Source organism: Psittacula echo (assembly GCF_963264785.1).
Source record: "Psittacula echo genome assembly, contig: SCAFFOLD_160, whole genome shotgun sequence".
Lineage (NCBI taxonomy): Eukaryota > Metazoa > Chordata > Aves > Psittaciformes > Psittacidae > Psittacula > Psittacula echo.
The window spans coordinates 18,645-46,067 of NW_027664180.1; the positions used below are offsets into that span (position 1 = coordinate 18,645).

A 27,423-nucleotide genomic window follows, 5' to 3' on the forward strand; every position below is an offset into this window, starting at 1 on the left:
GGGGTTCAATTGGGATCTATGGGATCTATGGGGCTGGAGGGGTTCAATTGGGATCTATGGGGCTGGGGGGTTCAGTTGGGATCTATGGGGCTGGAGGGGTTCAATTGGGCTCTATGGGGTGGGAGGGTTCAATTGGGATCTATGGGATCTATGGGGCTGGAGGGGTTCAATTGGGATCTATGGGATCTATGGGGCTGGAGGGGTTCAATTTGGATCTATGGGGCAGGGGGGGTTCAATTGGGATCTATGGGGCGGGAGGGTTCAATTGGGATCTATGGGATCGATGGGGCTGGGGGGTTCTATGGGGCTCTATGGGATCTATGGGGCTGGAGGGTTCTATGGGGCTTTATGGGATCTATGGGGCTGGGGGGTTCTATGGGGCTCTATGGGATCTATGGGGCTGGGGGGGTTCAATTGGGATCTATGGGATCTATGGGGCTGGAGGGGTTCAATTGGGATCTATGGGATCTATGGGGCTGGGGGGTTCAATTGGGATCTATGGGGCTGGAGGGGTTCAATTGGGCTCTATGGGGCGGGAGGGTTCAATTGGGATCTATGGGATCTATGGGGCTGGAGGGGTTCAATTGGGATCTATGGGGCTGGAGGGGTTCAATTGGGCTTTATGGGGCGGGAGGGTTCAATTGGGATCTATGGGGCTGGAGGGGTTCAATTGGGATCTATGGGGCTGGAGGGGTTCAATTGGGATCTATGGGGCTGGAGGGGTTCAATTGGGCTTTATGGGGCGGGAGGGTTCAATTGGGATCTATGGGATCTATGGGGCTGGAGGGGTTCCATTGGGCTCTATGGGGCTGGAGGGGTTCAATTGGGCTTTATGGGGCGGGAGGGTTCAATTGGGATCTATGGGATCTATGGGGCTGGAGGGGTTCCATTGGGCTCTATGGGGCAGGGGGGGTTTCTGTGGGGCAGGGCCCTGAGCTCCCCCCCATTGCCCCCCCAGGACCCCCTGTGTGAGTGGCAGGAGCCCGGCAGCCGCAGCGGGGACTTCGTGTGCAGCCGCCGGGGGCGCCGGGAGGGCTCCATCCGGGACCCCCAGCACTGCCCCCCCCCCTGCAGCGAGTGAGTGCCCGGGGGAGAACACGGGATCACACGGGATAACACGGGAGAACATGGGATAACATGGATAACGTTATAACATGGATAACATGGGATAACATGGATAACATGGGATAACACGGGATAACACGGGATAACACGGGATAACACGGGATAACATGGATAACGTTATAACATGGATAACACGGGATAACACGGGATAACACGGGATAACATGGATAACATGGGATAACACGGGATAACATGGATAACATGTTATAACATGGATAACACGGGATAACATGGGATAACACGGGATAACATGGATAACATGGGATAACACGGGATAATATGGATAACATGTTATAACATGGATAACACGGGATAACACGGGATAACATGGGATAACACGGGATCACATGGGATAACATGGGATAACACGGGATAACATGGGATAACACGGGATAACACAGGATAACATGGGATAACATGGATAACATGGGATAACACGGGATAACAGAACACGGGAGAACACGGGAGAACACGGGATAACATGGGTTAACACGGGATAACACAGGATAACATGGGATAACACGGGATAACACGGGATAACACGGGATAACATGGATAACATGGGATAACACGGGATCACATGGGATAACATGGGATAACACGGGATAACATGGGATAACATGGGATAACACAGGATAACATGGGATAACATGGATAACATGGGATAACACGGGATAACTGGGATAACATGGGATAACACGGGATAACAGAACACGGGAGAACACGGGAGAACATGGGATAACATGGGTTAACACGGGATAACACAGGATAACATGGGATAACACGGGATCACACGGGATAACACGGGATAACACGGGATAACATGGGATAACACGGGATCTCACGGGCTAACATCGGGTAACAAGTGATGCCGTGGTTAGCATGCGATAACACGGGATAACACCTGATAGCATGGGATAGCCCACCATAACGCGCTCTAAGACACGCGAACACGCGGTGACACGTGATCACCCGCGGTGACGCGTGATCACCCGCGGTGACACGTGATCACCCGCGGTGACACGTGACCGTCCCCCCGCGCGCAGGCGCCGGGCGTGCTCGCAGTGCCTGGCCCCCCCCAGCCCCTGTGCCTGGTGCCTCTCCACGCGCCGCTGCTTCTACTTCAGCTCCTACCTGGCCAAGTACCCCTATGGGGGGTGCCGGGCCTGGGTCGACAGGTGGGGGATGGGCAAGGGGGGTCAGTGGGGTCAGTGGGGTCAGTGGGGATCAATGGGGGTCAATGGGGATCAATGGGGATCAATGGGGGTCAGTGGGGGTCAATGGGGGTCAGTGGGGATCAATGGGGATCAATGGGGGTCAATGGGGGTCAATGGTGTCAATGGGTATCAATGGGGTCAATGGGGGTCAATGGGGATCAATGGGGTCAGTGGGGGTCAATGGGGGTCAGTGGGGGTCAATGGTGTCAATGGGTATCAATGGGGTCAATGGGGGTCAATGGGGATCAATGGGGTCAGTGGGGGTCAATGGGGGTCAGTGGGGGTCAATGGTGTCAATGGGTATCAATGGGGTCAATGGGGGTCAATGGGGATCAATGGGGTCAGTGGGGGTCAATGGGGGTCAGTGGGGATCAATGGGGGTCAATGGGGGTCAATGGTGTCAATGGGTATCAATGGGGTCAATGGGGGTCAATGGGGATCAATGGGGTCAGTGGGGGTCAATGGGGGTCAGTGGGGATCAATGGGGATCAATGGGGGTCAATGGGGTCAATGGGGATCAATGGGGGTCAATGGGGGTCAATGGGGGTCAATGGGGGTCAGTGGGGGTCAATGGGGGTCAGTGGGGATCAATGGGGATCAATGGGGGTCAATGGGGATCAATGGGGGTCAATGGGTGTCAATGGGTATCAATGGGTGTCAATGGGGATCAATGGGGTCAATGGGGGTCAATGGGGATCAATGGGTGTCAATGGGGGTCAATGGGGATCAATGGTGTCAATGGGTATCAATGGGGGTCAATGGGGATCAATGGGGGTCAATGGGTACCAATGGGTGTCAATGGGTGCCAATGGGTATCAATTGGTGTCAATGGGTGTCAATGGGTGTCAATGGGTCTCAGTGGGTCTCAATGGGTATCAATGGGCGTCAATGGGCGTCAATGGGTCTCAATGGGTGTCAATGGGTGTCAATGGGTGTCAATGGGTATCAATGGGGGTCAATGGGGATCAATGGGGGTCAATGGGGGTCAATGGGTCTCAATGGGTATCAATGGGTGTCAATGGGTGTCAATGGGTCTCAATGGGTGTCAATGGGTATCAATGGGTGTCAATGGGTCTCAATGGGTGTCAATGGGTGTCAATGGGTATCAATGGGTGTCAATGGGTATCAATGGGTGTCAATGGGTCTCAATGGGGGTCAATTGGTGTCAATGGGTGTCAATGGGTCTCAATGGGTCTCAGCGGGTCTCAGCGGGTCTCAGCGGGTCTCAGCGGGTCTCAGCGGGTCTCCCTGGGTCCCTCAGCGTGCACTCCCCCCCGGGCTGTGAGCCGTGCCATCAGTTCCGCTCCTGCACCCAGTGCCTGCGGCGCCTCGAGTGCGGGTGGTGCGGGAGGCACCCGGAGCACGGGCGGTGAGGGGGGGACCCAATGGGGGGGGACCCAATCATGGATGGGACCCAATGGGGGGGGACCCAATCATGGGGGGACCCAATCATGGATGGGACCCAATGGGGGGGGACCCAATCATGGGGGGACCCAATCATGGGGGGGACCCAATGGAGGGGGAACTCAATAATGGGGGGACCCCAATCATGGGGGGACCCCAATCATGGGGGGGACCCAATAATGGGGGGGAACTCAATAATGGGGGTGACCCAATGGGGGGGAGCCATAAGGGGGGGACTCTATGGGGGGACCCAATGGGGGGAGACCCAATGGGAGGGGGTCCCATAAAGGGGGGGGCACTGACGCTGGGGGGATGCAAAGCTCTTGGGGACCCCTCAAACCTCATAAGGACCCCATAGACCCCCATAGACCCCCAATGCACCCCACAGCCCCCCATAGACCCCCAATGCACCCCATAGCCCCCCATAGACCCCCAATGCACCCCATAGCCCCCTATAGACCCCCAATGCACCCCACAGCCCCCCATAGACCCCCAATGCACCCCATAGCCCCTATAGCCCCCCGTAGCCCCCCATAGCCCCCAATGCACCCAATAGCCCCCCATAGCCCCCAATGCACCCCATAGCCCCCTATAGCCCCCAATGCACCCCATAGCCCCCAATGCACCCCACAGCCCCACATAGCCCCCAATGCACCCCATAGCCCCTATAGCCCCCAATGCACCCCATAGCCCCCAATGCACCCCATAGCCCCCCATAGCCCCCAATGCACCCCATAGACCCCCATAGACCCCAATGCACCCCACAGCCCCCCATAGCCCCCAATGCACCCCATAGACCACCATAGCCCCCAATGCACCCCATTGCCCCCATAGCCCCCAATGCACCCCATTGCCCCCATAGCCCCCATACCCCCCATAGCCCCCATTCCCCCCATAGCCCCCATACCCCCCATACCCCCCATAGCCCCCATTCCCCCCATAGCCCCCATTGCCCCCATAGCCCCCATAGCCCCCATTCCCCCCATAGCCCCCATACCCCCCATAGCCCCCATTCCCCCCATAGCCCCCATACCCCCCATACCCCCCATAGCCCCCATTCCCCCCATAGCCCCCATTGCCCCCATAGCCCCCATAGCCCCCATTCCCCCCATAGCCCCCATAGCCCCCATTGCCCCCATAGCCCCCATAGCCCCCATTGCCCCCATTGCCCCCATACCCCCCATTGCCCCCATAGCCCCCATAGCCCCCATACCCCCCATAGCCCCCATAGCCCCCATAGCCCCCATTGCCCCCATACCCCCCATTGCCCCCATTGCCCCCATAGCCCCCATTCCCCCCATAGCCCCCATAGCCCCCATAGCCCCCATAGCCCCCATTCCCCCCATAGCCCCCATTCCCCCCATTGCCCCCATTGCCCCCATTGCCCCCATTCCCCCCATAGCCCCCATTGCCCCCATAGCCCCCATTGCCCCCATTGCCCCCATTCCCCCCATAGCCCCCATTACCCCCATAGCCCCCATAGCCCCCATAGCCCCCATTCCCCCCATTGCCCCCATTCCCCCCATAGCCCCCATAGCGCCCCCCATCCCCGCCGTGCCCCCAGGTGCCTGGAAGGGGACTTCTCCGGCCCCCTGGAGGGCGCCAACTGCTCGGCGCGGGACTGGGCCTACGGGCGCTGCCCCAGCGCTGCCGCCTGCGGCCACCAGGGGGCGCCCTGCCCGCCCACGTAAGGGGGCGCTGGGGTGCCCCGTGTGATCCCGTGTTATCCCGTGTTATCCCGTGTGATCCCGTGCGATCCCGTGTGATCCCGTGTTATCCCGTGTGATCCCGTGTGATCCCGTGTGATCCCGAGTGATCCCGTGTGATCCCGTGTTATCCCATGTTATCCCGTGTGATCCCGTGTGATCCCGTGTTATCCCGTGTGATCCCGTGTGATCCCGTGTGATCCCGTGTGATCCCGTGTTATCCCGTGTGATCCCGTGTGATCCCGAGTGATCCCGTGTGATCCCGTGTTATCCCGTGTGATCCCGTGTGATCCCCTGTGATCCCGAGTGATCCCGTGTGATCCCGTGTTATCCCGTGTGATCCCATGTGATCGATCCCGTGTGATCCTGTGTGATCCCGTGTGATCCCGTGTGATCCCGTGTTATCCCGTGTGATCCCGTGTGATCCCGTGTTATCCCGTGTGATCCCGTGTGATCCCATGTTATCCCATGTTATCCCGTGTTATCCCGTGTGATCCCGTGTGATCCCGTGTGATCCCATGTTATCCCATGTTATCCCGTGTGATCCCGTGTGATCCCGTGTTATCCCGTGTTATCCCGTGTGATCCCGTGTGATCCCGTGTGATCCCGTGTTATCCATGTTATCCCATGTGATCCCGTGTTATCCCGTGTTATCCCGTGTTATCCCATGTTATCCCGTGTGATCCCGTGTGATCCCGTGTTATCCCGTGTTATCCATGTTATCCCATGTGATCCCGTGTTATCCCGTGTTATCCCATGTTATCCCGTGTTATCCCATGTTATCCCATGTTATCCCATGTTATCCCATGTTATCCCGTGTTATCCAATGTTATCCCATGTTATCCCATGTTATCCCGTGTTAGCCCGTGTTATCCCGTGTGATCCCGTGTTATCCCGTGTGATCCCGTGTGATCCCGTGTTATCCCGTGTTATCCCGTGTTATCCCGTGTTATCCCATGTTATCCCGTGTGATCCCGTGTTATCCCGTGTTATCCCCTGTGATCCCGTGTGATCCCATGTTATCCCATGTTATCCCGTGTTATCCCGTGTTATCCGGTGTGATCCCGTGTTATCCCATGTTATCCCATGTTATCCCATGTTATCCCGTGTTCTCCCGTGTTATCCCGTGTGATCCCGTGTTATCCATGTTATCCCATGTTATCCCATGTTATCCCGTGTTATCCCGTGTGATCCCGTGTGATCCCGTGTTATCCATGTTATCCCGTGTTCTCCCGTGTTCTCCCAGGTGCGCTCAGGACTGCGGGCACGGCCCCTGCACCGCCCCCCCCAACTCCACGGAGCCGAGCCTGGATGCGCTCACGGATGGGAACACGGATCCGGACCCGGCTGCGGACGTGGATCCATACCTGGACACCTACATGGATGCGGACATGGATCCGGACATGGATCCGGACACGGATCCGGACATGGATCCGGACATGGATCCGGACACGGATCTGGACATGGATCCGGACATGGATGCGGACATGGATGCGGACCCGGATGCTGGGCAGGATGGGCCCACGCGTGACGAGGACGCCTGCCCCCAGTGCCACAGTGAGCAACACGCGTGGTCATGTGTGACCGTACGGGTTCATGTGTGTCTGTACATGTCCATGCGTGCCCATACATGTGCTCATACGTGTCCAGTGTGTCCATACGTGTGTGTACACGTAGCACCGTGTAATGCCTGTAACATGCGTGTAACACACATGTGTTGCATGTAACATGTATGTATCACATGTAACACGCATATCACATGTAACAAATATGTATCACGTGTAGTATAGGTATTGCGTGTAACACACATATAACATGTATGCATCACATGTAACACATACCACACACAACAAACACGTATCACGTGCAACAGCTATGTATCGCATGTAACACGCGTGTAACACGCATGTATCAGATATAACACATGTATATCACATGTAACACATATGCAACAAACATGTATCACATTGAACACCTATGTAGCACACATGTATCACATATAACATGTATGCAACACGTATGTATCACATCTAGCACTTCTGTATCAGATGTAACAGACACGTATCACATGTAAGACATATGTCAGGTGTGACACCTAGTTTGTGTGTGGCACATGTATCACCCATGTAGCACACATGTAACACGTATGTATTGCATGTAACACATCACATGGAACACACATGCAATATAACACATGTAACAAGCGTGTATCTTGTGTAACATGTAACACTATGCATGGTATGCAACACGTATGTATCACATGTAAGACGCATGTAACACAGTCAACACGTATGTAACACACAGGTAACTCATGTATCACATATGTACACACGTGTAACACGTCTGTATCACATGTAACACACCTGTATCACGTATGTAAAACGCATGTATCACGTATGTAACACGTGTGCATCACATGTATCACGCAGGGAGCACACATGTATCACACGTGACACGTATGTAACACGCATGTGTCACGTGTGCATCACGTGGTTCCCATGTAACCTCCCCCTCCCCCCCCCCACAGACTCCTCCCGGGCCCCCCCCTGCCTCGGGGGCGCCACCAGGGGGCGCTGCAACGGCTCCAGCCCCGCCCCCCCCCCCGGCGGGGCCCAGTGCGAGACCTGCGGAGAGGGGGAGGAGCCGCGGTGAGTGGGGGGGGGCCCATAGAGACCCCCCTATAGAGACCCCCCCTATAGAGACCTATGGGGACCCCCCCTATAGAGACCCCCCCATAGAGGCCTATGGGGACCCCCCCTATAGAGACCCCCCCTATAGAGACCTATGGGGACCCCCCCTATAGAGACCCCCCCATAGAGGCCTATGGGGACCCCCCTATAGAGACCACCTCTATAGAGACCCCCCCTATAGAGACCTATGGGGACCCCCCCATAGAGACCCCCTATAGAGACCTATGGGGAACCCCTCTATAGAGACCCCCCCTATAGAGACCTATGGGGACCCCCCTATAGAGACCCCCTATAGAGACCTATGGGGACCCCCCCATAGAGACCCCCTATAGAGACCTATGGGGACCCCCCCATAGAGACACCCTATAGAGACCTATGGGGACCCCCTCTATAGAGACCCCCCCTATAGAGACCTATTGGGACCCCCTCTATAGAGACCCCCCCTATAGAGACCTATTGGGACCCCCCCATAGAGACCCCCTATAGAGACCTATGGGGACCCCTGTATAGAGACCCCCTATAGAGACCTATGGGGACCCCGCCATAGAGACCCCCTACAGAGACCTATGGGGACCCCCTCTATAGAGACCACCTATAGAGACCCCCCCTATAGAGACCCCCCTATAGGGGCCTATGGGGACCCCCCATAGAGACACCCCCCCCTACCGAGATCTCCTATAGAGACTCCAAAGAGACCCTATAGAGACCCCTATAGAGATATCCTATAGGGACTCCCCCTATAGAGACCCCCTATAGAGACCTATGGGGACGCCCCCCATAGAGACCCCCCTATAGAGACCCCATATAGAGACTGCCTATAGAGACCCCATAGACCCTCCTCTAGAGACCCCCTAGAGACCCCTTATCGAGACCTATGGGGACCCCATAGAGACCCCCTATAGAGCTGCGCTATACAGACCTATAGGGACACCCTATAAACACCCCTATAGAGACCCAATAAACACCATATAGGCACCCGTTAAGAGAGTCTCTATAGAGATCTATAGGGACCCCCTATAGAAACCCCCTATAGGGAACCATAGGGACCCCATAGCGACCCACAGAGACCCATAGAGACCCCATAGAGCCCCATAGGGACCCAAAAAAGCCCCATAGGACCCATAGAGACCCCATAGGGACCCCATAGAGACCCCATAGGGACCCCATAGAACCCCATAGGGTCCCCATAGAACCCCATAGGGACCCATAGAGACCCCATAGGGACCCCATAGAGCCCAACAGGGACGACACAGAGCCCCATAGGGACCCAATAGAGCCCCATAGGGACCCCATAGAGCCCCATAGGGACCCCATAGAGACTCATAGAGACCCATAGAGACCCCATAGAGCCCCATAGGGACCCCATAGAGCCCCATAGGGACCCCATAGAGACCCCATAGAGCCCCATAGGGACCCCATAGCGACCCATAGAGACCCATAGAGACCCCATAGAGCCCCATAGGGACCCCATAGAGCCCCATAGAGACCCCATAGAGCCCCATAGGGACCCCATAGCGACCCATAGAGACCCCATAGAGACCCCATAGAGCCCCATAGGGACCCCATAGAGACCCATAGAGACCCCATAGAGACCCATAGAGCCCCATAGGGACCCCATAGCGACCCATAGGGACCCCATAGGGACCCCATAGAGACCCATAGAGACCCATAGAGACCCCATAGAGACCCATAGAGACCCATAGAGACCCATAGAGACCCATAGAGACCCCATAGAGACCCCATAGAGCCCCATAGGGACCCCATAGCGACCCATAGAGACCCCATAGAGCCCCATAGAGACCCCATAGAGCCCCATAGGGACCCCATAGCGACCCATAGAGACCCCATAGAGACCCATAGAGACCCATAGAGACCCCATAGCGACCCATAGAGACCCCATAGAGACCCCATAGAGACCCATAGAGCCCCCATAGAGCCCCATAGGGACCCCATAGAGACCCATAGAGACCCCATAGAGCCCCATAGAGACCCCATAGAGACCCCATAGAGACCCATAGAGCCCCATAGAGCCCCATAGGGACCCCATAGAGACCCCATAGAGACCCCATAGGGACCCCATAGCGACTCATAGAGACCCCATAGAGACCCCATAGAGCCCCATAGGGACCCCATAGAGACCCATAGAGACCCCATAGAGACCCATAGAGCCCCATAGGGACCCCATAGCGACCCATAGGGACCCCATAGGGACCCCATAGAGACCCATAGAGACCCATAGAGACCCATAGAGACCCCATAGAGACCCCATAGAGCCCCATAGGGACCCCATAGCGACCCATAGAGACCCCATAGAGCCCCATAGAGACCCCATAGAGCCCCATAGGGACCCCATAGCGACCCATAGAGACCCCATAGAGACCCATAGAGACCCATAGAGACCCCATAGCGACCCATAGAGACCCCATAGAGACCCATAGAGCCCCCATAGAGCCCCATAGGGACCCCATAGAGACCCATAGAGACCCCATAGAGCCCCATAGAGACCCCATAGAGACCCCATAGAGACCCATAGAGACCCATAGAGCCCCATAGAGCCCCATAGGGACCCCATAGAGACCCCATAGAGACCCCATAGAGACCCATAGAGACCCCATAGAGACCCCATAGAGACCCATAGAGCCCCATAGAGCCCTATGGAGCGCCGCGGCCCCCCCATGGTGACCTGTACGCGCTGTGCCCGCAGCGCGCCGTGCCTCCTGGCCTGCAGGGGGCGCCACCTGCTGAGCAACGTGACCTCGGCGCTGACGCTGGTGTCGCGGGCGGCGGGGGCGGGGCCGGGCGCTACCACCTCGGCGGAGGAGGCGGGGGGGGAGGAGCCCCCCCCGTGCCTGTGGGCCCTGTCCGTGGGCGCCGCCCTGCGGCCCTGCCCCCCCCGCGGGCCCTGCCCCGTCCTGCGCCTGCGCCTGCGCCTCGAGCCCGCCCCCCGCTGTCACGTGAGTGCGGGGGGGGGGGGGGGGGATGGGGGGTATATGGGGGTCTATAGGGGTATGGGGGTATATAGGGGGTATGGGGGGTATAGGGGTGTATAGGGGTATATAGGGGGTATGGGGGTCTATAAGGGTCTATAGGGGGTTGTAAAGCGGGCTCTATGGGGGTCTATAAGGGTCTATAGGGGTCTATAGGAGGTTATAAATCTGGGTATGGGGGTCTCTATGGGTCCCTATGGGGTCTCTATGTGGTCTCTATGGGTCTCTATGGGTCTCTATGGGGTCTCTATGGGGGCTCTATGGGGGCTCTATGGGGTCTCTATGGGGGCTCTATGGGGGCTCTATGGGGTCTCTATGAGGTCTCTATGGGTCTCTATGGGGGCTCTATGGGGTCTCTATGGGGTCTCTATGGGGTCTCTATGGGGTCTCTGTGAGGTCTCTATGGGTCTCTATGGGGTCCCTATGGGTCCCTGTGGCTCTCTCCCGCCCCCAGGGCTCCTTCACCTATGTCTTTGATGGGCTCCCGGCGCTGCTGCAGGGGGGGGGGGGGATCCTGGGGGACCCCTCCCTGGTCGGGGCCTTCTGCGGGGGGGGGGCCCCCCCCAGCGTCACCATTGAGGCCCGCTCAGGTACGGCAGGGGGCACCTGGGGCGGGTGTGGGGCCATTGGAGCCCATTTGGGGCCATTCCCGCCCGTTTCGGGTCCCTTCCCGCCCGTTTCCGGTCCCTTCCCGCCCGTTTCGGGTCCCTTCCCGCCCTTTCCGGTCCCTTCCCGCCCGTTTCGGGTCCCTTCCCGCCCGTTTCCGGTCCCTTCCCGCCCGTTTCCGGTCCCTTCCCGCCCGTTTCGGGTCCCTTCCCGCCCGTTTCGGGTCCCTTCCCGCCCATTTCGGGTCCCTTCCCGCCCCTTTCGGGTCCCTTCCCGCCCCTTTCGTGTCCCTTCCCGCCCGTTTCGGGTCCCTTCCCGCCCGTTTCGGGTCCCTTCCCGCCCTTTTCGGGTCCCTTCCCGCCACTTTCCGGTCCCTTCCCACCACTTTCCGGTCCCTTCCCGCCCGTTTCCGGTCCCTTCCCGCCTCTTTCCGGTCCCTTCCCGCCCCTTTCCGGTCCCTTCCCGCCCGTTTCGGGTCCCTTCCCGCCCGTTTCGGGTCCCTTCCCGCCCGTTTCGGGTCCCTTCCCGCCCATTTCGGGTCCCTTCCCGCCCGTTTCGGGTCTCTTCCCGCCCCTTTCGTGTCCCTTCCAGCCCGTTTCGGGTCCCTTCCCGCCCGTTTCGGGTCCCTTCCCGCCCGTTTCGGGTCCCTTCCCGCCACTTTCCGGTCCCTTCCCACCCGTTTCCGGTCCCTTCCCGCCCGTTTCCGGTCCCTTCCCGCCTCTTTCCGGTCCCTTCCCGCCCGTTTCGGGTCCCTTCCCGCCCGTTTCGGGTCCCTTCCCGCCACTTTCCGGTCCCTTCCCGCCCGTTTCCGGTCCATTCCCGCACGTTTCCGGTCCCTTCCCGCCTCTTTCCGGTCCCTTCCCGCCCGTTTCGAGTCCATTCCCGCCCGTTTCGGGTCCCTTCCCGCCCGTTTCCGGTCCCTTCCCGCCCGTTTAGAGTCCCTTCCCGCCCCTTTCCGGTCCCTTCCCGCCCGTTTCGGGTCCCTTCCCGCCCGTTTCGAGTCCATTCCCACCCGTTTCCGGTTCCTTCCCGTCCGTTTCTGGTCCATTCCCACCCGTTTCGGGTCCCTTCCCGCCCGTTTCGGGTCCCTTCCCGCCCGTTTCGGTTCCCTTCCCGCCCGTTTCGGGTCCCTTCCCGCCCCTTTCCGGTCCCTTCCCGCCCCTTTCCGGTCCCTTCCCGCCCGTTTCGGGTCCCTTCCCGCCCCTTTCCGGTTCCTTCCTGTCCGTTTCTGGTCCATTCCCACCCGTTTCCGGTCCCTTCCCGCCCCTTTCCGGTCCCTTCCCGCCCGTTTCGGGTCCCTTCCCGCCCGTTTCGGGTCCCTTCCCGCCCGTTTCGGGTCCATTCCCGCCCGTTTCGGGTCCCTTCCCGCCCGTTTCGGGTCCCTTCCCGCCCGTTTCGGATCCCTTCCCGCCCGTTTCCGGTCCCTTCCCGCTCCTTTCCGGTCCCTTCCCGCCCCTTTCCGGTCCCTTCCCGCCCCTTTCCGGTCCCTTCCCGCCCGTTTCGGGTCCCTTCCCGCCCGTTTCGGGTCCCTTCCCGCCCCTTTCCGGTCCCTTCCCGCCCGTTTCGGGTCCCTTCCCGCCCGTTTCGGGTCCCTTCCCGCCCCTTTCCGGTCCCTTCCCGCCCCTTTCCGGTCCCTTCCCGCCCCTTTCCGGTCCCTTCCCGCCCGTTTCTGGTCTCTTCCCGCCCGTTTCGGTTCCCTTCCCACCCGTTTCGGTTCCCTTCCCGCCCGTTTCGGGTCCCTTCCCGCCCGTTTCGGGTCCCTTCCCGCCCCTTTCGGGTCCCTTCCCACCCGTTTCCGGTCCCTTCCCGCCCGTTTCGGGTCCCTTCCCGCCCCTTTCCGGTCCCTTCCCGCCCGTTTCGGGTCCCTTCCCGCCCCTTTCCGGTCCCTTCCCGCCCCTTTCGGGTCCCTTCCCGCCCGTTTCTGGTCTCTTCCCGCCCGTTTCGGTCCCTTCCCGCCCGTTTCCGGTCCATTCCCGCCCGTTTCCGGTCCCTTCCCGCCCGTTTCGGATCCCTTCCCGCCCGTTTCGGGTCCCTTCCCGCCCGTTTCGGTTCCCTTCCCGCCCGTTTCGGGTCCCTTCCCACCCGTTTCCGGTCCCTTCCCGCCCGTTTCGAGTCCATTCCCGCCCGTTTCCGGTTCCTTCCCGCCCGTTTCTGGTCCCTTCCCACCCGTTTCCGGTCCCTTCCCGCCCGTTTCGGGTCCCTTCCCGCCCGTTTCCGGTCCCTTCCCGCTCCTTTCTGGTCCCTTCCCGCCCCTTTCCGGTCCCTTCCCGCCCGTTTCCGGTCCCTTCCCGCCCGTTTCGGGTCCCTTCCCGCCCGTTTCGGGTCCCTTCCCGCCCCTTTCCGGTCCCTTCCCGCCCGTTTCGGGTCCCTTCCCGCCCGTTTCGGGTCCCTTCCCGCCCGTTTCGGTTCCCTTCCCGCCCGTTTCGGGTCCCTTCCCGCCCGTTTCGGGTCCCTTCCCGCCCGTTTCGGGTCCCTTCCCGCCCCTTTCAGGTCCCTTCCCGCCCCTTTCCGGTCCCTTCCCGCCCGTTTCCGGTCCCTTCCCGCCCGTTTCGGGTCCCTTCCCGCCCCTTTCCGGTCCCTTCCCGCCTCTTTCCGGTCCCTTCCCGCCCCTTTCCGGTCCCTTCCCGCCCGTTTCGGGTCCCTTCCCGCCCGTTTCCGGTCCCTTCCCGCCCGTTTCCGGTCCCTTCCCGCCCCTTTCCGGTCCCTTCCCGCCTCTTTCCGGTCCCTTCCCGCCCGTTTCGGGTCCCTTCCCGCCCCTTTCGGGTCCCTTCCCGCCCGTTTCGGGTCCCTTCCCGCCCCTTTCCGGTCCCTTCCCGCCCCTTTCCGGTCCCTTCCCGCCTCTTTCCGGTCCCTTCCCGCCTCTTTCCGGTCCCTTCCCGCCCGTTTCGGGTCCCTTCCCGCCCCTTTCCGGTCCCTTCCCGCCCCTTTCCGGTCCCTTCCCGCCCCTTTCTGGTCCCTTCCCGCCCCTTTCCGGTCCCTTCCCGCCCCTTTCCGGTCCCTTCCCGCCCCTTTCCGGTCCCCCCCAGGCCTCCTGGTTCTGTTCCGCGCCGGCGCCGCCGCTCCCGGGTTCGTGGCCTCGGTTCTGCCCCTGCCCGGGGCCGGGCTCCGGCAGCGCCGCTGCCCCCTGGCGGGGTGCGGGGAGAGCGCGGGGCGGGGCCGCTGCGACCAGGTGAGGGCGGGGCCATGCGGGGAGCGGCCAATCAGGAGCGAGGGGGCGGGGCTAAAGGGAGGGGAGCGGCCAATCAGGAGCGAGGGCGAGGGAGGGCCGGGGCTTAGGGGAGCGGGGCCGGTGAGGGTGAGGGAGGGGCGGGGCTAAGGGAGGGGAGCGGCCAATCAGGGGCGGGGCCGAGGGAGGGGAGCGGAGCCAACGAGGGGCGGGGCTTGAGGAGAGGGCGTGGCCGTGAAGGGGCGGGGCTTCGGGAGGGGCTGAGCCAATCAGGAGCAGGGGTTACGGGGGGGGCGGAGCCAATTGGGGGCGGAGCCAATGCCCATTGGCTGCTCCCCCCCCCCCCCCCCAGGTGCGGGGCCTCTGCGTGTGCGGGGCCGGGTTCCTGGGGCCGGAGTGCGGGGAGAGAGCGGGGCCGGAGAGCATCCAATGGGAGCCTCTGGGGGAGGTGAGGGCCGGGGGGCGCGGGGGGGCTCTATGGGGCTCTATGGGGCTCTATGGGGTCTCTATGGGTCTCTATGGGGTCTCTATGGGGTCTCTATGGGTCTCTATGGGGCTCTATGGGGTCTCTATGGGGTCTCTATGGGGCTCTATGGGGCTCTATGGGGTCTCTATGGGTCTCTATGGGGTCTCTATGGGTCTCTATGGGGCTCTATGGGGTCTCTATGGGTCTTTATGGGTCTCTATGGGGTCTCTATGGGGGCTCTATGGGTCTCTATGGGGTCTCTATGGGTCTCTATGGGTCTCTATGGGGTCTCTATGGGTCTCTATTGGTTTCTATGGGTCTCTATGGGGCTCTATGGGTCTCTATGGGTCTCTATGGGTCTCTATTGGTCTCTATGGGTCTCTATGGGTCTCTATGGGGCTCTATGGGTCTCTATGGGGTCTCTATGGGTCTCTATTGGTTTCTATGGGTCTCTATGGGTCTCTATGGGTCTCTATGGGGCTCTATGGGGGCTCTATGGGGTCTCTGTGGGGGCTCTATGGGGGCTCTATGGGGTCTCTATGGGTCTCTATTGGTTTCTATGGGTCTCTATGGGTCTCTATGGGTCTCTATGGGGCTCTATGGGGGCTCTATGGGGTCTCTGTGGGGGCTCTATGGGGTCTCTATGGGGGCTCTATGGGGTCTCTATGGGGTCTCTATGGGGTCTCTATGGGGCTCTATGGGTCTCTATGGGTCTCTATGGGGTCTCTATGGGTCTCTATGGGGCTCTATTGGTTTCTATGGGTCCTCCCCAGGCCTCGGGCTCCGGGTTCCTTCACCGCTTTGGGCACTCCCTGCTCGAGGGCCCCAATGGGAGCCTTTGGATGTTCGGGGGCCTGGCCCTGCCCCACGGCCTGCAGGGGGACGTGCACAGGTGGGGGCTGCCCCATAGAGCCCTCCCCATAGAGCCCTGCCCCATAGAGCCCTCCCCATAGAGCCCTGCCCCATAGAGCCCTGCCCATAGAGCCCTGCCCCATAGAGCCCTGCCCATAGAGCCCTGCCCATAGAGCCCTGCCCCATAGAGCCCTCCCCATAGAGCCCTCCCCATAGAGCCCTGCCCCATAGAGCCCTGCCCCATAGAGCCCTCCCCATAGAGCCCTCCCCATAGAGCCCTGCCCATAGAGCCCTGCCCCATAGAGCCCTCCCCATAGAGCCCTCCCCATAGAGCCCTGCCCCATAGAGCCCTGCCCCATAGAGCCCTCCCCATAGACCCCTCCCCATAGAGCCCTGCCCCATAGAGCCCTCCCCATAGAGCCCTCCCCATAGACCCCTCCCCATAGAGCCCTGCCCCATAGAGCCCTCCCCATAGAGCCCTCCCCATAGAGGCCTCCCCATAGAGCCCTGCCCATAGAGCCCTGCCCCATAGAGCCCTCCCCATAGAGCCCTGCCCCATAGACCCCTTTCCCCTGCCCCATAGCTCCCCTTCACCCTGCCCCATAGCTCCCCTTACTGTGCCCCATAGCTCCCTGCCCCATAGCTCCCTGCCCCATAGCTCCCTTCACGCTGCCCCATAGCTCCCTGCCCCATAGCTCCCTGCCCCATAGCTCCCTGCCCCGTAGCTCCCTGCCCCCTAGACCCCTTCACACTGCCCCATAGCTCCCTGCCCCATAGCTCCTGTGCCCCATAGACCCCTTCACGCTGCCCCATAGCTCCCTGCCCCATAGCTCCCCTTCACACTGCCCCATAGCTCCCCTTACTGTGCCCCATAGTTCCCTGCCCCACAGCTCCCTGGCCCATAGGTCCCGTGCCCCACAGACCCCTTCACACTGCCCCACAGCTCCCTGCCCCACAGCTCCCGTGCCCCATAGCTCCCCTGCCCCACATCTCCCTGCCCCACATCTCCCTGCCCCATAGCTCCCGTGCCCCACATCTCCCTGCCCCACATCTCCCTGCCCCACATCTCCCTGCCCCACAGCTCCCTGCCCCACATCTCCCTGCCCCACATCTCCCTGCCCCACAGCTCCCTGCCCCACAGCTCCCCTTCCCCCTGCCCCACATCTCCCTGCCCCACATCTCCCTGCCCCATAGCTCCCTGCCCCATAGCTCCTGTGCCCCATAGACCCCTTCACGCTGCCCCACATCTCCCGTGCCCCATAGCTCCCTGCCCCACATCTCCCTGCCCCACATCTCCCTGCCCCATAGCTCCCTGCCCCATAGCTCCTGTGCCCCATAGACCCCTTCACGCTGCCCCACATCTCCCGTGCCCCACATCTCCCTGCCCCACATCTCCCTGCCCCAAATCTCCCTGCCCCACATCTCCCTGCCCCACATCTCCCTGCCCCATAGCTTCTGTGCCCCATAGACCCCTTCACGCTGCCCCATAGCTCCCTGCCCCATAGCTCCCTGCCCCATAGCTCCCTTCACGCTGCCCCATAGCTCCCTGCCCCGTAGCTCCCTGCCCCCTAGACCCCTTCACACTGCCCCATAGCTCCCTGCCCCATAGCTCCTGTGCCCCATAGACCCCTTCACGCTGCCCCATAGCTCCCTGCCCCATAGCTCCCCTTCACACTGCCCCATAGCTCCCCTTACTGTGCCCCATAGTTCCCTGCCCCACAGCTCCCTGCCCCATAGCTCCCGTGCCCCACAGACCCCTTCACACTGCCCCACAGCTCCCTGCCGCACATCTCCCTGCCGCACATCTCCCTGCCCCACAGCTCCCTGCCCCACATCTCCCTGCCCCACATCTCCCTGCCCCACAGCTCCCTGCCCCACATCTCCCTGCCCCACAGCTCCCTGCCCCACAGCTCCCTGCCCCATAGCTCCTGTGCCCCATAGACCCCTTCACGCTGCCCCATAGCTCCTGTGCCCCATAGACCCCTTCACGCTGCCCCACATCTCCCTGCCCCACAGCTCCCTGCCCCATAGCTCCTGTGCCCCATAGCTCCCTGCCCCATAGACCCCTTCCCCCTGCCCCACACCTGCCCCCTCCCGCCCAGGTTCTCCCTCGCCGAGCGCCGCTGGACCCGGGTCCTTCCGGGCGGGGCCGAGGGGGGCGCGGGCCCCTCCCCCCGCTTCCTGCACGCGGCGGCGCCGCTCGGCCCCGCCCCCTCGCTCATGGTCCTGGGCGGCCTCACCCAGGGCGGGGCCGCGGCCGATGCCTGGGTCCTGGAGCTGGGGGCGCTGCGCTGGCGGCGGGAGGAGGTGAGGGCGGCGCGGGGGGGGCAGAGCCCGCACTTGGGGGTCAGAGCCCCACACTTAGGGGTCAGAGCCCCACAGTTAGGGGTCAGCCCCGCACTCGGGGGTCAGAGCCCCACACTTAGGGGTCAGAGCCCCACACTTGGGGGTCAGCCCCACACTTAGGGGTCAGAGCCCCACACTTAGGGGTCAGCCCCACACTTAGGGGTCAGCCCCACACTTAGGGGTCAGAGCCCCGCACTTGGGGGTCAGAGCCCCACACTTAGGGGTCAGCCCCACACTTGGGGGTCAGAGCCCCACACTTAGGGGTCAGCCCCGCACTTGGGGGTCAGAGCCCCACACTTAGGGGTCAGCCCCGCACTTGGGGGTCAGAGCCCCACACTTAGGGGTCAGCCCCGCACTTGGGGGTCAGAGCCCCACACTTAGGGGTCAGCCCCGCACTTAGGGGTCAGAGCCCCACACTTGGGGGTCAGAGCCCCACACTTAGGGGTCAGAGCCCCACACTTAGGGGTCAGCCCCGCACTTGGGGGTCAGAGCCCCACACTTAGGGGTCAGCCCCGCACTTAGGGGTCAGAGCCCCACACTTGGGGGTCAGAGCCCCACACTTAGGGGTCAGAGCCCCACACTTAGGGGTCAGCCCCACACTTAGGGGTCAGAGCCCCACACTTGGGGGTCAGAGCCCCACACTTAGGGGTCAGCCCCACACTTAGGGGTCAGAGCCCCACACTTGGGGGTCAGAGCCCCACACTTAGGGGTCAGCCCCACACTTAGGGGTCAGAGCCCCACACTTGGGGGTCAGAGCCCCACACTTAGGGGTCAGCCCCACAGTTAGGGGTCAGCCCCACACTTAGGGGTCAGCCCCACACTTGGGGGTCAGAGCCCCACACTTAGGGGTCAGCCCCGCACTCGGGGGTCAGAGCCCCACACTTAGGGGTCAGAGCCCCACACTTAGGGGTCAGCCCCACACTTGGGGGTCAGAGCCCCACACTTAGGGGTCAGCCCCGCACTTAGGGGTCAGAGCCCCACACTTAGGGGTCAGCCCCGCACTTGGGGGTCAGAGCCCCACACTTAGGGGTCAGCCCCGCACTTAGGGGTCAGAGCCCCACACTTGGGGGTCAGAGCCCCACACTTGGGGGTCAGAGCCCCACACTTAGGGGTCAGCCCCGCACTTGGGGGTCAGAGCCCCACACTTAGGGGTCAGCCCTGCACTTAGGGGTCAGAGCCCCACACTTGGGGGTCAGAGCCCCACACTTAGGGGTCAGAGCCCCACACTTAGGGGTCAGCCCCACACTTAGGGGTCAGAGCCCCACACTTAGGGGTCAGAGCCCCACACTTAGGGGTCAGAGCCCCACACTTAGGGGTCAGCCCCACACTTAGGGGTCAGCCCCACACTTAGGGGTCAGAGCCCCACACTTAGGGGTCAGCCCCACACTTAGGGGTCAGCCCCACACTTGGGGGTCAGAGCCCCACACTTGGGGGTCAGAGCCCCGCCCCCCAGCGGCGCTGACGGCCCCGCCCCCAGGGCCCGGGGCTGCCCCTGGCCGGGCACTCGCTGACGGCGCGCGGGGACACGTGGCTGCTGCTGGTGGGCGGGGCCTCGGCCGGGGGCGGGGCCAACGCCGCCCTGCGCCGCTTCCTGCTGCGGGAGCGCCGCTGGGAGGAGGTGCCGCAGCGAGGGACGCCCCCTGGCGGTGAGGAGGACCATGGCGCCCTATGCGCCTCTATAGAGCCCTATGTCCCCCCATAGAGCCCTATATCCCCCCTATACCCCACTCTATGCCCCCTATATCCACCTATACCCCCCTATTTACCCCTTGTACCCCTCTATATGCCCCCTATAGCCCCCATAGACCCCTATAGGCCCCTCCATACACCCTGTACCCCCCCTATATCGCCCTTATACCCTTCTATATCCCCCCTATAGCCCCCTATAGGCCCCTATATCCTGCCTATATTCCGCTATGTCCCCCTATACCCCCCTATATTCTTTATCCCCTTCATACCCCCTATATCCCCCTATATTAGGTCTATATTTGCCTATACCCCCTCTATCCCCCCAATACCCCCCTATACTCCCTTATACCCCTCTATAGGCCCCTGTACCCCCCCATACTCTCCTATATTCGATCTGTACCCCTCTATATCCCCCGTATACCCCTCTGCACCCCCCATACACCCCCATACCCCCCTATACTCCCTTATATCCCCTCTACACCCCCACTATATCCCCCCTATACCCCCCTATAGCCCCTATAACTCCCTATAGCCCCCAATACCCCCTATCCCCCCTATATCCCCTATAGCCCTATACCCCCTATCCCCACCTATGGCCCCCATTGCCCCCATACCCCCCATAGCCCCATACCCCCCATAGCCCCATAGCCCCCATTGCCCCCATTGCCCCCCATTCCCCCCATACCCCCCATAGCCCCATACCCCCCATAGCCCCATAGCCCCCATTGCCCCCATTCCCCCCATTGCCCCCCATTGCCCCCATTCCCCCCATTGCCCCCATTGCCCCCATAGCCTCCATTGCCCCCCATTCCCCCCATAGCCCCCATAGCCCCCATTCCCCCCATTGCCCCCCATTGCCCCCATTCCCCCCATTGCCCCCATTGCCCCCATAGCCTCCATTGCCCCCCATTCCCCCCATAGCCCCCATAGCCCCCATTCCCCCCATTGCCCCCCATTGCCCCCATTCCCCCCATTGCCCCCATTCCCCCATTCCCCCCCATTCCCCCCATTGCCCCCATTCCCCCCATTCCCCCCATTGCCCCCATTCCCCCATTCCCCCCCATTACCCCCCATTCCCCCCATTGCCCCCATTCCCCCCATTCCCCCCATTCCCCCCATTGCCCCCATTCCCCCATTCCCCCCATTCCCCCCATTCCCCCCATTGCCCCCATTCCCCCCATTGCCCCCATTGCCCCCATTGCCCCCATTCCCCCCATTCCCCCCATTGCCCCCATTGCCCCCATTCCCCCATTCCCCCCATTGCCCCCATTCCCCCATTCCCCCCCATTACCCCCCATTCCCCCCATTGCCCCCATTCCCCCCATTCCCCCCATTCCCCCCATTGCCCCCATTCCCCCATTCCCCCCATTCCCCCCATTCCCCCCATTGCCCCCATTCCCCCCATTGCCCCCATTGCCCCCATTGCCCCCATTCCCCCCATTCCCCCCATTGCCCCCATTCCCCCCATTCCCCCCATTCCCCCCATTGCCCCCATTCCCCCATTCCCCCCATTCCCCCCATTCCCCCCATTGCCCCCATTCCCCCCATTCCCCCCATTCCCCCCATTGCCCCCATTGCCCCCATTCCCCCATTCCCCCCATTCCCCCCTTCCCCCCATTCCCCCCATTCCCCCATTGCCCCCATTCCCCCATTCCCCCCATTCCCCCCATTCCCCCCATTCCCCCCATAGCCCCCATTGCCCCCCATTACCCCCCTATCTCCCCCCTGCCCGCAGCGCTCCTGGGTCACGTGGCTCTCTACCACCCTGCCCTGGACGCGCTCTTCGTGTGGGGCGGGCAGCGGCCGGCAGGGGGCGCCTCGGCCGATCTCTATTGGCTGCGCTGCGAGAGCCTCACGTGGGCGCGCCTCGCTCCCGCCCGGGGGCCGCGGGTCAGCAGCCAATGGGAGCGCGCGGGGTGGGAGGGGCGTGGGCAAGGGGGCGGGGCCAAGGGGGGCCTACGGGCGTCTATGGGGGCTCTATGGGGTCTCTATGGGATCTCTATGGGATCTCTCTGGGTCTCTCTGGGGTCTCTATGGGGTCTCTATGGGGGTCTCTCTGGGTCTCTATGGGGTCTCTATGGGTCTCTATGGGGCCTCTATGGGGGCTCTATGGGGGCTCTATGGGTCTCTCTCTATGGGGTCTCTCTGGGTCTCTATGGGTCTCTATGGGGTCTCTATGGGTCCCTATGGGTCTCTATGGGGTCTCTATGGGGCTCTATGGGGTCTCTATGGGTCCCTATGGGTCTCTATGGGTCTCTATGGGGTCTCTCTGGGTCTCTATGGGGTCTCTATGGGTCTCTATGGGTCTCTATGGGTCTCTATGTGGTCTCTATGGGTCTCTATGGGTCTCTATGGGTCTCTATGGGTCTCTATGGGGTCTCTATGGGGCTCTATGGGTCTCTATGTGGTCTCTATGGGTCTCTCTGGGTCCCTATGGGGTCTCTATGGGGTCTCTATGGGTCTCTATGGGGTCTCTATGGGGTCTCTATGAGGTCTCTATGGGGTCTCTATGGGTCTCTATGGGTCTCTATGGGGTCTCTATGGGGCTCTATGGGTCTCTATGGGTCTCTATGGGTCTCTATGGGGTCTCTATGGGGTCTCTATGGGTCTCTATGGGGTCTCTATGAGGTCTCTATGGGTCTCTATGGGTCTCTATGGGGTCTCTATGAGGTCTCTATGGGGTCTCTATGGGGTCTCTATGGGGTCTCTATGGGTCTCTATGGGGTCTCTATGGGTCTCTATGGGGTCTCTATGAGGTCTCTATGGGGTCTCTATGGGTCTCTATGGGGTCTCTATGGGGTCTCTATGGGTCTCTATGGGGTCTCTATGGGGTCTCTATGGGTCTCTATGGGTCTCTATGGGTCTCTATGGGGTCTCTATGGGGGTCTCTATGGGGTCTCTATGGGTCTCTATGGGGTCTCTATGGGTCTCTATGGGTCTCTATGGGTCTCCTATGGGGTCTCTATGGGTCTCTATGGGTCTCTATGGGTCCCTATGGGGCTCTATGGGTCTGACGCCCCCCCCAGCCCCAGCCCCACGTCTTCCCCGCGGCCGCGCTGCTCGGGGATGTTCTGGTGCTCTTGGGGGGCCGGGGCCCCACGGGGGAGCCCTCGGAGGCGCTGCAGCTTATGGGGTGCGCTGCAACGTGTGGGTCACGGCCGCCCGCACCCGTGAGTGCCAGGGGCGCTATGGGGCTGGGAGTGGGGCGCTGTGGGGCTGGGAGTGGGGCGCTATGGGGCTGGGAGTGGGGCGCTGTGGGGCTGGGTGTGGGGCGCTATGGGGCTGGGAGTGGGGCGCTGTGGGGCTGGGAGTGGGGCGCTGTGGGGCTGGGTGTGGGGCGCTATGGGGCTGGGAGTGGGGCGCTGTGGGGCTGGGTGTGGGGCGCTATGGGGCTGGGAGTGGGGCGCTGTGGGGCTGGGAGTGGGGGCTCTATGGGGCTGGGAGTGGGGCGCTGTGGGGCTGGGAGTGGGGCTCTATGGGGCTGGGAGTGGGGTGCTATGGGGCTGGGTGTGGGGCGCTATGGGGCTGGGTGTGGGGCGCTATGGGGCTGGGAGTGGGGCTCTATGGGGCTGGGAGTGGGGCTCTATGGGGCTGGGAGTGGGGCGCTATGGGGCTGGAGTGGGGGCTCTATGGGGCTGGGAGTGGGGTGCTATGGGGCTGGGTGTGGGGCGCTATGGGGCTGGGAGTGGGGCGCTGTGGGTCTGGGAGTGGGGCGCTATGGGGCTGGGTGTGGGGCGCTATGGGGCTGGGAGTGGGGCACTGTGGGGTTGGGAGTGGGGCACTGTGGGGCTGGGTGTAGGGCGCTATGGGGCTGGGTGTAGGGCGCTATGGGGCTGGGAGTGGGGTGCTGTGGGTCTGGGAGTGGGGCGCTATGGGGTGGGTGTGGGGCGCTATGGGGCTGGGAGTGGGGCGCTATGGGGCGCTATGGGGCTGGGTGTGGGGCGCTATGGGGCGCTATGGGTCTGGGAGTGGGGTGCTATGGGGTGGGTGTGGGGCTCTATGGGGCTGGGAGTGGGGCGCTATGGGGCGCTATGGGGCTGGCTGTGGGGCGCTATGGGGCGCTATGAGGCTGGGAGTGGGGCGCTATGGGGCTGAGTGTGGGCTGCAATGGGGTGGGTATGCGGTGCTCTGGAGCGCTATGGGGTGCTATGGGGCTGGGTGTGGGATGGTTTGGGGCTGGGATGCAATGGGGCTCTATGGGTCAGTCCACGGGGCCCATTGTGGTGCAGTGGGGCTGTCCATGGGGTTCAATGGGGTGCTGTGGGGTGCAGTGGGTCCCAGTGGGTTTCAATGGGTCTCAATGGGGTGCAATGGGTCCCAATAGGGTGCAATGGGTCTATGGGGTGCAGTGGGATGCAGTGGGTCCCAGTGGGGTGCAATGGGGTTCAATGGGGTTCAATGGGGTCCCAACGGGGTGCAATGGGGTTCAATGGGGTTCAATGGGGTCCCAACGGGGTGCAATGGGGCTCTATGGGGTGCAGTGGGTCCCAGTGGGGTGCAATGGGGTTCAATGGGGTGCAATGGGGCTCTATGGGGTTCAATGGGGCTCAATGGGTCCCAGTGGGGTTCAATGGGGTGCAATGGGGCTCTATGGGGCTCTATGGGGTTCAATGGGGCTCTATGGGGTTCAATGGGGTTCAATGGGGTCCCAATGGGGCTCTATGGGGCTCTATGGGGTTCAATGGGGTTCAATGGGCTGCAATGGGGCTCTATGGGGCTCTATGGGGTGTAATGGGGTTCAATGGGCTGCAATGGGGCTCTATGGGGCTCTATGGGGTGTAATGGGCTGCAATGGGCTGCAATGGGGCTCTATGGGGCTCTATGGGGTTCAATGGGGCTCTATGGGGTTCAGTGGGGTCCCAATGGGGTCCCAATGGGGCTCTATGGGGCTCTATGGGGTTCAATGGGGTTCAATGGGGCTCTATGGGGTTCAATGGGGTCCCAATGGGGCTCTATGGGGCTCTATGGGGTTCAATGGGGTTCAATGGGGCTCTATGGGGCTCTATGGGTCCCAATGGGGTTCAATGGGTCCCGGTGGGGAGCGGGCGGGGGCGTGGCGGCGGGGGTGGGGGGGTGGGCGTGTCCGTCGCGCTGACGTCACGGCGCAGGGCGGGCGCTGCGGGGGGGGCCGCTCCCGCCCTCGCTGTGGCACGCGGCGGCCGCCGCCAGGGGGCGCCTCTACGTGGCCGGCGGCTTCGACGGCACCGCCCTGGGCCGCTGGGGGGCGCTGCGGATCCCGAGCGACCCCTGCTGGAGCCTCAACGACAGCGAGGCCGGACCCGGGTAAACGGGGCGGGGCATGCAAATGAGGCGCAAATGAGATGCAAATGAGATGTAAATGAGATGTAAATGAGGTGCCCCCCCCCCCCCCCCCCACACACACAGTCCCGGCTGTGACCCCGGAGCCTCCTGTGACCCCTCCCCCCCCTGCGACCAGCGCCTGAGCTGCAGCGAATGTGTGGGGCAGCACCCGGCCGAGCCGCAGGGGGTGAGTGCCCCATAGAGACCCATAGAGACCCCATAAGACCCCATAGAGACCCCATAGAGCCCCATAGAGACCCATAGAGATCCCATAGAGACCCAGAGAGCCCCATAGAGCCCCATAGAGACCCCATAGAGCCCCATAGAGACCCCATAGCGACCCATAGGGACCCATAGAGATCCCATAGAGCCCCATAGAGCCCCATAGAGACCCCATAGGGACCCCATAGAGCCCCCATAGAGACCCCATAGAGACCCCATAGAGACCCCTAGAGACCCCATAGAGACCCAAAGAGACCCATAGAGACCCCATAGAGACCCATAGAGACCCCAGAGAGACCTATAGAGCCCCCATAGAGACCCATAGAGACCCATAGAGACCCCATAGAGCCCCCATAGAGACCCCCATAGAGACCCCATAGAGACCCATAGAGACCCCATAGGGACCCCATAGAGCCCCATAGAGACCCCATAGAGACCCCATAGAGCCCCCATAGAGACCCCATAGGGACCCCATAGAGCCCCATAGAGACCCCATAAAGACCCCATAGATCCCCCATAGAGCCCCATAGAGCCCCCATAGCCCCTCCTGCTCCATGGCTCCCTATGGCCCCTCAGGCCCCGCCCCCTCTCCCTTGGCCCCTCCCCCCGCGCTCTCTGACCCCGCCCCCCCCGCAGGCCCCGCCCCCTTGCACGTGGTCCGGCGGCCGCTGCGTCCCCGCGGGCCCCGCCCCTCCGCCCCCGCTGGCCTGCCCCGAGGTCACGTGCTCGGCCCCGGACTGCGTCACGTGCTCCGCCCGGGCCGGCTGCGTCTGGGCCCCGCTGCCCCCCCCCTCCTCTGCCGCCGGCGGCACCGGTGAGCGCGGGACAGCAGGGGGCGCTGCGTGGCGGGAAACGGGGGGGCGGGGCTATGGGGGGCTACGGGGGGCTATGGGGGTCTCTATGGGTCTCTATGGGGGCTCTATGGGGTCTCTATGGGTCTCTATGGGGTCTCTATGGGGTCTCTATGGGTCCCTATGGGTCTCTATGGGTCTCTATGGGGTCTCTATGGGGTCTCTATGGGTCTCTATGGGTCTCTATGGGTCTCTCTCTATGGGTCTCTATGGGGTCCCTATGGGTCTCTATGGGTCTCTATGGGTCTCTATGGGGTCTCTATGGGTCTCTATGGGGTCTCTATGGGTCTCTATGGGTCTCTCTCTATGGGTCTCTATGGGTCTCTATGGGTCTCTCTCTATGGGTCTCTATGGGGTCCCTATGGGTCTCTATGGGTCTCTATGGGTCTCTATGGGGTCTCTATGGGTCTCTATGGGGTCTCTATGGGTCTCTATGGGGTCTCTTTGGGGTCTCTATGGGTCTCTATGGGTCTCTCTCTATGGGTCTCTATGGGTCTCTATGGGTCCCTATGGGTCCCCATTGATCCCTGTGGTCGCTGCCCTCAGGTGACCCCTGGAGCCCCAGCCCCGCCCCGCCCTGGGCCTGCCTCAGCCTCGCTCTGGTGCCGGGGGCGGAGCCTGCGCCTTGCCCCGCCCCCTGCGGGAACCGCAGCTCCTGCGGGGCCTGCCTGGGGGGGGGCGGCGCCGCCTGCGCCTGGAGCCCCCTCCTGCGGCAGGTGGGGCCGGCAGGGGGCGCCATAGGGCGCTGTGGGGCGCTATGGGGGGGCTATGGGGCGCTATGGGGGCGCTAGGGGG

The 27,423-nt window shown here is 62.2% G+C and overlaps 1 protein-coding gene across 1 annotated transcript in view; it reads left to right on the top strand.

Moving 5' to 3' along the window:
* MEGF8 (multiple EGF like domains 8) overlaps nucleotides 1–26,530 on the top strand; it is a gene marked incomplete at its 5' end in the record, with an annotated part of 42,333 nt that extends 15,803 nt beyond the window's left edge. The window contains 18 exon segments of the mRNA XM_080639947.1: nucleotides 959–1,077; nucleotides 2,172–2,303; nucleotides 3,604–3,711; nucleotides 5,311–5,433; nucleotides 6,699–7,009; nucleotides 7,980–8,100; nucleotides 10,847–11,096; nucleotides 11,584–11,719; nucleotides 14,762–14,904; nucleotides 15,254–15,349; nucleotides 16,141–16,259; nucleotides 18,322–18,526; nucleotides 20,043–20,211; nucleotides 21,990–22,144; nucleotides 23,281–23,424; nucleotides 25,363–25,537; nucleotides 25,640–25,742; nucleotides 26,414–26,530. Of these exon segments, the coding sequence (XP_080496073.1) occupies nucleotides 959–1,077; nucleotides 2,172–2,303; nucleotides 3,604–3,711; nucleotides 5,311–5,433; nucleotides 6,699–7,009; nucleotides 7,980–8,100; nucleotides 10,847–11,096; nucleotides 11,584–11,719; nucleotides 14,762–14,904; nucleotides 15,254–15,349; nucleotides 16,141–16,259; nucleotides 18,322–18,526; nucleotides 20,043–20,211; nucleotides 21,990–22,144; nucleotides 23,281–23,424; nucleotides 25,363–25,537; nucleotides 25,640–25,698 (2,565 nt within the window).
* Nucleotides 26,531–27,423: the final 893 nt, after the last annotated feature.